General features: G+C 44.2%; 2 protein-coding genes across 2 annotated transcripts in view; one reads left to right on the forward strand and one right to left on the reverse strand.

Annotated features, from left to right (window-relative positions):
* The window catches only part of LOC119172991 (ubiquitin carboxyl-terminal hydrolase 8), a 246,966-nt gene extending 242,242 nt beyond the window's left edge, over nucleotides 1-4,724 (reverse strand). Inside the window, exon 1 of the mRNA XM_075893916.1 lies at nucleotides 4,532-4,724. The gene's annotated coding sequence lies outside the window, so the exon portion shown is untranslated. The remainder of the gene's footprint in view (nucleotides 1-4,531) is intronic.
* A 216-nt stretch (nucleotides 4,725-4,940) lies between these two features.
* Nucleotides 4,941-5,696, forward strand: LOC119171511 (uncharacterized). Its single transcript, XM_037422295.2, has 3 exons — nucleotides 4,941-5,206; nucleotides 5,265-5,352; nucleotides 5,560-5,696. Exons 1-3 carry the CDS (start codon nucleotides 5,018-5,020, stop codon nucleotides 5,628-5,630), a joined length of 348 nt encoding a protein of 115 aa, XP_037278192.2. The 5' UTR covers nucleotides 4,941-5,017; the 3' UTR covers nucleotides 5,631-5,696.
* Nucleotides 5,697-8,664: the final 2,968 nt, after the last annotated feature.

The following is an 8,664-nucleotide window of genomic DNA, read 5'->3' on the forward strand; positions in this document are numbered from 1 at the left end:
AATGCAAATTTTCGCCACTAACGTTATCAAAATTCCGCCAGATCTAGCAGAATATCCGCTGAGATGGCAACACTGCCGCTCCCCTCCCCCTCTCTCGCCTCGCAATGCCGACGCAGGCAGCGTCTGCTAGTAAAAAAAAAAAAAAAACAACTACTCACGGTGCCCACCATTCATTGGCCACCCCATATATGAAGGCACTGGATTGCGCATTCGGAATCCAGTCAAGGGCGTCTTTACTTAACTTTCGCTGGACACTGAAGACAACGCTTCTGCTTCATTCAATAAATAAGAATAAAAAAGACAAAATAGCAATTCTGCATGTCCAAACCATACTTAATTATGCAACATTCACCTGATGCCCCCCCTCTGTGACGCATTTACTCGGGTTCCCCCCCTCCCCCATGGAAAGATGCGGGCGGCTTTTCTTATTTTGTGAGAATGTGCCATTTGCAGCTGTGCATGCCGAAACCTAAACAACATTAGTGTACACCACCTCTTCATGCTAACAGAGGTTCCTTGGTAATATCACTGTGTCATGTCATCAGAATAACCAAACTATAAAGAAACCAGTTTACAGATTCTTGATTGATTGATATGTGGGGTTTAACGCCCCGAAACCACCATATGATCATGAAAAACGCCGTAGTGGAGGGCTTCACAGCCCTCCACTACGCCGTAGTGGAGACGCCGTAGTGGAGGACGCCGCAGCCGGGATTCGATACCGCGACCTGCGGGTCACCAGCCGAGTACCTTAGCCACTAGACCACCGCGGCGGGGCGTTTACAGATTCCTGAACTTTTGGAGTTACCTCAGAGAAACCAGGATGTACAATGACAGCGCAATAAAAAACGAAAAATTTTGATGGCCATGTCATCTGGATTGTTCGTATCACTGCTTCTGAGTTGTGCATCTGTTAAAGATAACAAATTAACCCAATAAACCGCACTCTTCTGAGTTGGTTGTAGATGCCCAGCTGCTAGCCAGTATGTGTCCCCACAATGCAAAAATAAGCTAACTGAATCACAAGTCTGGTTAAGTTTGAGTGAGCCCGGCTGAGTGGAGCATCAGTGAGTTTCACTTCAACAGAGGTAAACTAATCAGAACACTGGTGAGTCTGAATACGATTGAGCCCTTTGAGGCTGATATGGAGCTAACATTAAAGAAATAAAGACATGCCATTCTACAATAAAACTTTGGATTCAAAAGTAACTGTAGTTTGTGTGAGCATCTTTTTCGTGACCACTTTGCTCAAAGCTATTTTCAAAGTGTATTATTCTTTGTCTGGCCCCAAACAAGAACCATTCGACTCATGCCTGTTTTGAGAATGAAGAGGCTCGATTGCAAGGCACTTTGATGACCACATTGGTTTCTAAGAACGGGCACTTCTAAAGGCTGTATAAAGCATCACTGAAGTTATATGAACAAAGTACACAGTGCTTTTGACAGCTTGGCTCAAAACAATGGAAACATGCGTCACAGCATCAACAAGCAGTTTGTAGCCAGGATTGCCAGGTTCGGCTACTTTGAGCCAAATTAGATACTTTCCGAGATCAGTGTTGGTAAAAATATTTTGGCAACTTGAATATTCTTTTTTTGGTTTCTTTCTTGTTCTCTTTAGTTGAACCAAATAATCAATATCAGGTGACGTCTAAGCTGCTAGCATTTTGGTATGCAGAGTCAAAACTTAGCTAAAGCCTGTTTCGAGCTCATAAAATTCAATTTAGCACATGTATTGCACAAAAAAAAAAGTTCTTGGATACAAAAAATGGGACTCGGGAGAAAAGTTGAAATAGGTGGTCCTTTCACAGACCACCTATTGATGTACACAGCTTCAAAACATAACGGGCAGTGCACTTTGCATTCACAATTGCCATTCTCGATGCATGTATTTCATAATGGCAGCATTTAATCCAATCAGAGGCCATAGGTGACCATAACTGGCCACCATTGTTAACTTAATGTCTAGAATAGCTCCCCAGGACACTCGTCAGCATTAAAAATTGGATGAACGGTCACATCATTTCTTACAGTTATGTCCAGACCGGGGTTCTTACAGGCTAACTTCAGCAATTTTTTGGAGTCAATAGATATTAATAAAATCATTGTGGGCGTTCCTTTACCCGTTTTCATCTTCTATGCCAAATTACAGGCTTGAAAGATATTTTGATCGTTTGCAAATGAATTTTAAAGATTGCCTTGAAATGCTGAACTGGCTTGCCAGAATTATTAGGAAAACTGTCAGGGTGACGTCATGTTTGGCAAGGGAACGGAAGTGGTGCAGCTGATGGCATCGCTGACTTTGGCTGCTACAGCGTTTACTGTGCTGGCCTCAATGCGAGGGCGAGTGTTTGGCACGGGAAAGCTTCCTTCCTTCTTCCGTGGTGTTTGGCCGGCGCTTCACTGGTTTGGCGTGCAATTTTCTGTTCCCTGTGGATAGGTGTGCAATGGGTGCTAATTGCTGTCACCTCGTGGGCTGTACAAACCACTATCACAAGATGCAAATAGCTTGCTATCTGGGCTTCCCAAGTGACAGACTACATCATACACATCATGAGTACATCATGCGTTGACAGTGCGTTCAGTTTGGTTTCGGTATTCCAACTTCTTGCTGACTGACAATTACCTTCAAGTTTGCTGAGCATTTCAGCAATCGGGCGCGTGCAAAGAGTGTCTCAGGAAAATAGAAACACCACTCAAAAAACCACCAGAGTTGGCCTTTAACTGCCCCGACCTCGATCATGCAAAAAATTATTGCAAAAGAGACTACAATCTATGATTCAGCCCCAGCAACTGTCCTTTTGAGCACACTCACGCTATTATCCTTTTTACTGTCACCCCTGTACTGTCATTTCCAGACCTTTTAAGATAACTCATACAATATGCATAAAGTGTATGTCATGTTTTTCTTTTTTAATGGAACAAGACAACTTGTTTTCTTGCTTGGAAGGATTGCTAATGTCTGCAACATAAGCTTGAATTTCAACAATTCTGATTTAAAAAGATTCATACTATATGTATTTACATTTTACCATGAGGATATTACATATTGTCATTTAAATAAAAACATTGGAATTGCTTTTCATGAGTGTATGGCTACTTTTAGCTACTTTTACTGCACTTGAGTCAAGTTCACGACTTTTTGGCTATCTTTTGTCTTTTAAACCTGGCAATCCTGTTTGTAGCTATTACTGGATAAACAAAAAAAAAACAAAGAAAATCACTGTCCATTCAATGAAATTATCAAATATTGAACCTAGCCTATGAGCTCCCATGTGGCAACTCGCTGTATGCACAATCATCCCACTATCTGTGACATACACCATGCTTGGCTCTTTTCCTCAAGAGCTTGGTGCAGAAACTTCAGAATTTATTATATATTACATGAGATCAATCTTCTTATGTCTTAATATATTTACCCTTCCACATCGAACTCAATGATGCAAGTGCACAGCGATCAAGCTTTGTTGAACCGTTTAAGTACACCAGACTCCTTTCTGCCCTTTCAAGACCTACACACTGCACAAATTTGTCATAACACAAGTATTGCTATCATTCAATGTGACAGTTAGTTGCATCGCTGATTGAAGTACCTCGAAAGAAAAATATTCTGAAAGCTAACAAAGCATACACCCAATCTGCTGGCAGGATGTGACCTAGATGGTTGCATGCAAGGTTGTGATTGTTTGTGTCCGCTAACGCGATCAAGAGGAAGTAGCAGTGCTGTGGCTGGAACTAAAAAAAAAAATACTGTTTGCGTGGAGAAGCTGTGAGAGAGCAGTTGCATGTCGAATGCTAACATGATCACTATAACTGATATCTCACGCAGTGGCTTGAGATCACTCAAGAGATGACTCTGATTGCCGGTTTGTACTAGTCATGCTCGAAACATTAACAAGTGTGGAAGAACAATGAATGGGCGCTAAATAGGCTCGCGAATAACGTCTCAAATAACAGTTCACAGGTGAAGCGGATCTGAAATAATGGGGACGTAGGACACACAAGGCACACCCAACGGCACACATACCTGTTAAGGGCCCAGAACACAGAAAACGGAGACCACTCAGAGTGAAGACTGTTTTTAAAGGTTAATTACACGCATACACAACGAATCATTCCGGCGCCATGCCATGTAACTAGGTGCTTCGTTCAAGATACTGGAGGAGGATGCGACGTTAAGCGGAACCTACTCAGCATTTATGAAGTGCACGAGAACGTGACACATCAATGTCATAGTCGCCCATGAAAGCGTGGCGAGAAGACGTCCTCGGGCGAATCATGCGCGATCATAGGACAATTATGACGCCGAAAGACTACAATACACACCGACCGACACTTCGTTAACAAATGCGACCCCGTTCCAATGTACGCCGTCCCCCCGAAGTGTGAGTACTGCACATCCGGTTTGATTGGGCTACACACAATACACAAAGAAAGAGAGAAAAGAAATTAGAGAACGAAAGAATGTGAGACGCGATTAATTAAGCCGGAAAACTCTTCACTTGTCGGCGGACAAGTCGTGGAGGGCACATACCTGTGCAACACTATTGCCGAGATCGCACGAAGGCCGCTCGTATTTTGTCATTCACTCCACGACGTGCGATCTATGGAGTCCTGAGTGTCCAGCGGTCAACGTGCCGACTGACAGCATTTTCAGTCACAAAAATGAAACCGAGATAGCGAGTTGTCCGCAAACACAAGAGAAAACAACATGAAATCGAAATTAGCCAAACCCATCTTCTTTCTTGCTACGGCTCGTGCTACGGCATGGCTAACGTCACGCTTTATAATTTTGTAGTATTTGCAATATTTTAACAAAAATTAGGACAACTTTTATTGTGAAATAAAAAATTATGCGTGGTTTTTAGGAGTTGCATTTTTTATAAATATTTGATTGAATTGATTGGTGGCGCTACAGTCGCTAAAGGAAACCGAAAAACTGAGAAAACGTGGGAGAAACAGACACGAGCTTCAAACAAAGCGACACGCAGATTGCGGTTGTTGTGCGCGCAACGTTGCTATGGGTGAACTGAAATCCATTCAATATTTGTTGGAAGAAGAGAAACTCATCTTGGAAACTATCGAAGCTTTTCAAAAACAGATAAACAAGCTCAAGGTAGAGGAGATGAGTATATTAAGCGCGCTACGCGATCAGGAGAATAAGAGGAGTGACGGACCTAAGGAAGAGGTGATGGCGGGCGATTTCAAGGTGATGTCAGTTCTCTGGGGCGTTCATTGGGGTCATTCTATTTTATTTTTATTTTCAGAATCCCGGGACTTACGCTGGTGTTTCAAAGAACGAGGAGCTTACAAATGCCGAGGTGATAGATTTGCGAGTCGACGACATCCTGTGCCGTAAGTAAACCCCGTTACCGTGTATCCCTGTTAACGAATTAAGTGCCTGGGCCCCTGGCCGCTTGGTTACCTACGCTATCTTCTAAAAAGTTATTTCGCCGCAAACTGGCGACAAACTGAAAAGAAATGGTCTAGCAATGGTGTGGGTACGTTATTAAAAAACTGTCTAATGTATTTTCAATTTGTTTCCAACATGCTCGACCGCAGCTGCGATGGGTTTTTCAAGTCGGCAACAAAACAACAGCGAAGAAGAAGAGGAGAATGAACCGGAGAGCTGAGGTTGTCGTCGGCTTCGTGCAATATGGGTATTTTCGATGAAAATAAAGTTCACTCCAACAACTTAAGCGCTGCGCTTCAGCTCATTCGGAATGTGCCGCCTCTCGTCATTTTTGTGTCTCATCTGCACGAGGTAGGAAAGTGTCCTTGTGAAGGCGAAAGCAGTGTTGTCAGAAACGACGTTGCTCTTGGCTGTAGGCCCGTGTGATTAGATTTGTGTGCACGTTAAAGAACGTACCCCAGGTGGTCGAAATTTCCGGAGCCCTCCACTACGGCGTCTCTCATAATCATGGTGGTTTTGTGACGTTAAACCCTACTTATCAGTGGCTCTTGGGATGAAAACCAGCGTTCCATTCACGATCGGTGGAACTGTAACGGTAACTCGCAGGAACGGTAGAAAGAACGCGTTACTTCTGTAAATGTTCGATGGCAGGCCCACGAACGCAGCGTATGTCATGCAGAACAAGACAGATAGGCGACCGCGTGACGCGCTAACCATCTGTCCATCAAGTGAGTGACTGAGAAGAACTTTATTATGGTCCAGTGCAGGCGCTGAGGTTACCACGCGCCACCCGGCTAAATCGTAAAGCGGGCCCTCGACCTCCCTGTGACCACCACTAATCAGTGCCTTCTAGGCCTAAGCATGGTTAGTACGTTTCGGGAGCTTCGAGAGGCCCACTTCACAAATCAGTACACTCTACTCTCGCGGACGTGTGCCAGCTTGGGCTAGTTGGTATGGCATGAAGATAGTTATAGCGCGAGAACAAAACGACGACACACAGTCATTAATTATGTCCCTCTTGTCTGTGTCGTCGTTTTGTTCTCGCGCTATAAATATCGTCTCGCAGACGGTAGCGGGTCGCCGCCGATACATCACGGATGATCGCGTTAAACTGCCATTCAGGTGGAGATGCACCCTCTTCCAAACATGACGAAAGAGGGGTTGCTGTTTGGGCTAGTCGGTATGGCCTGACGAGTGTATAGCGCGAGATAGAACGACGGCATAGGACAAGAAGGCGACGACGAGCGCTATCGCCGAGATTACAACGACGACTAAGGGACAAGAAGAAGACGACTACGGGCGCTATCGTCACTCTAGGGTGCTATTTTGCATACAGTTTCCGAATATTAGGAAACTCTATTCTATTTTGGACATTGTCGAATTCCGCCATGTTGTCAGATTCCATCATTGATCGATGCTAAGTGAGCTAGCTGCTACGACCTCTCTGGGCTTAAAATGCCGTGATTACGAAATTTGACAAACATGGCGTCCAGAATAGCACGCCTGATCTCGCGCTGCAATATTCGTCATGAGTCTAGAGACTAGATTATAGTCAAGTGTATTTTGTTTCTTGCGTTTCTATTGTGCCACTTTGATATATGAGCATGAATTAGAAGTGTGGCTAACGTGGTGCACGAACCGGTGCCCCGTACCAATTGCGTCAACATCGTGGTGACTGCGCTTGCTTGATCATACCCTCCTAGGGAAATCCAGGAGGCTATGGCTTGATCGACAGAAGTCGCAGTCTGCAGTGCGCTGGCCTTGCCACAACAGGTAAGCAGTAGTCTCTATTATTTGTAGTTGTACTCTGCCCTGTTGGTCGCTATCTCGTATATAACAGTCATAACTACCTGTCCACATCTGACAGCGCGATAATATAGGTCTATGCTGCCGGGATTCGAGAACACTTTCCCAGAGGCTTCCCGTATTATAGTGCCGACTTTTTTGGCACCTGTAATAGCTTCCTCAAAAGTTGTGTAACTTGCACCTAGTCCTCCTCTCATTACGCTGGAATGGCAAAATTGAACTGTGCTTTGCGTTGCCCATTTGAGATTGAGAGAACAACACTGGTGTAATTGTAATGACCCCAAAGGCGTGCTTTTCCGCAGCGCACGTGCATGGCAGTGAAACCGAAGATGTTCGTGGATTGCATCGTTTGTTTCATTGGCAGGCATAGCGTTCGAAGTTCAAACCAGCACGTATTTTACTTTACGTTTATCCAACGACTTAAACTTTCATTATTATGTGGATGCATTTGTCATGGACTTTCCACCAAAATCCTAAGCTCTCGTACTATGAAACAACATTTAACCGAACCTGCCTTCTACACACTGCTGTACCAGGGAATGAACATGTTGGCTGTTTCTGATGCTAATACATACTGGGCGACAAAGGCCATGGGATCACTTTGTAGGCAACGATTCAGTGGAGCTGACATCCCCGAAGCTCAGGGACGGATTATGCATTGTGGCACCGCTGCAGACAAACACATATCCAAATTAAGATACACTCAAAGCTACATTCCGCAATATACTGAGAAGAGCGCCCCTGGAGCTTAGCGGTGCAAACACTGACACATATTATGCACGGGTGTTCTTCATGTCCCTGTGAGGTGAACTCAATACAGGCCAACACAATTGAACATTGGTCTTGGGAAATGCATCTCTCGGAGAAGGTCTTGAAGAGCCTAGTGCTTGACTTGAAGCTGGCTCAGAAAGCTGGTAGTCAGTGAAGCCCCAAGAGCCCCACCAACCTTAGCTCTGAAAAACACTTCAGCTATATAAATGTTCGCTCTATTCTTGCTACAGCAGCCCAACTTATGCAAGCTTGTTCAGACAACTCGACGTTTAACGCCGAAGCCTGCAAGAGACACTAGCAAGCCTTTCCTTCTCAAGTTTTGTTTACTTTTAGCTTGAATCTGATTTTTCAATATAATCTACTCAGTAAAGCTGTTTAAGTAAAATGTTATAATAAATTAAAAATATAGCATCTCGTTTGATTTAACAAAACTGCAAGCAAGAAGCAAGTGGTACAACTACTGCTATGTAGCTTTCACTATTAAAGTGACGAGTTGGGCTTGTCGGTACATCATTCTGGTGCACTTCAGTGCAGTTTTTTGTGCTGAAACGTGTCTTGCAGCCATAATCATGCTCTTCTAGAGTCTGAGCGGTTTATCCAGCTGCTGTCTGTTGCAAAGGTATGCAGGGTGTGGCACCCCAGTGATAGCGCTCACAATCATATAGAAAGATGCGAAA

This window comes from Rhipicephalus microplus, chromosome 4 (genome assembly GCF_043290135.1).
Source record: "Rhipicephalus microplus isolate Deutch F79 chromosome 4, USDA_Rmic, whole genome shotgun sequence".
Classification (NCBI taxonomy): domain Eukaryota; kingdom Metazoa; phylum Arthropoda; class Arachnida; order Ixodida; family Ixodidae; genus Rhipicephalus; species Rhipicephalus microplus.

Bases quoted from the DNA above. Each gene is read 5' to 3' on its own strand.
- LOC119171511 (XM_037422295.2), top strand. From the start codon at position 5,018: ATGGGTGAACTGAAATCCATTCAATATTTGTTGGAAGAAGAGAAACTC. The intron at 5,207-5,264 runs GTGATGTCAGTT...TTTTATTTTCAG, and splicing joins TGATGGCGGGCGATTTCAAG to AATCCCGGGACTTACGCTGG. The intron at 5,353-5,559 runs GTAAGTAAACCC...GCTCGACCGCAG, and splicing joins AGTCGACGACATCCTGTGCC to CTGCGATGGGTTTTTCAAGT.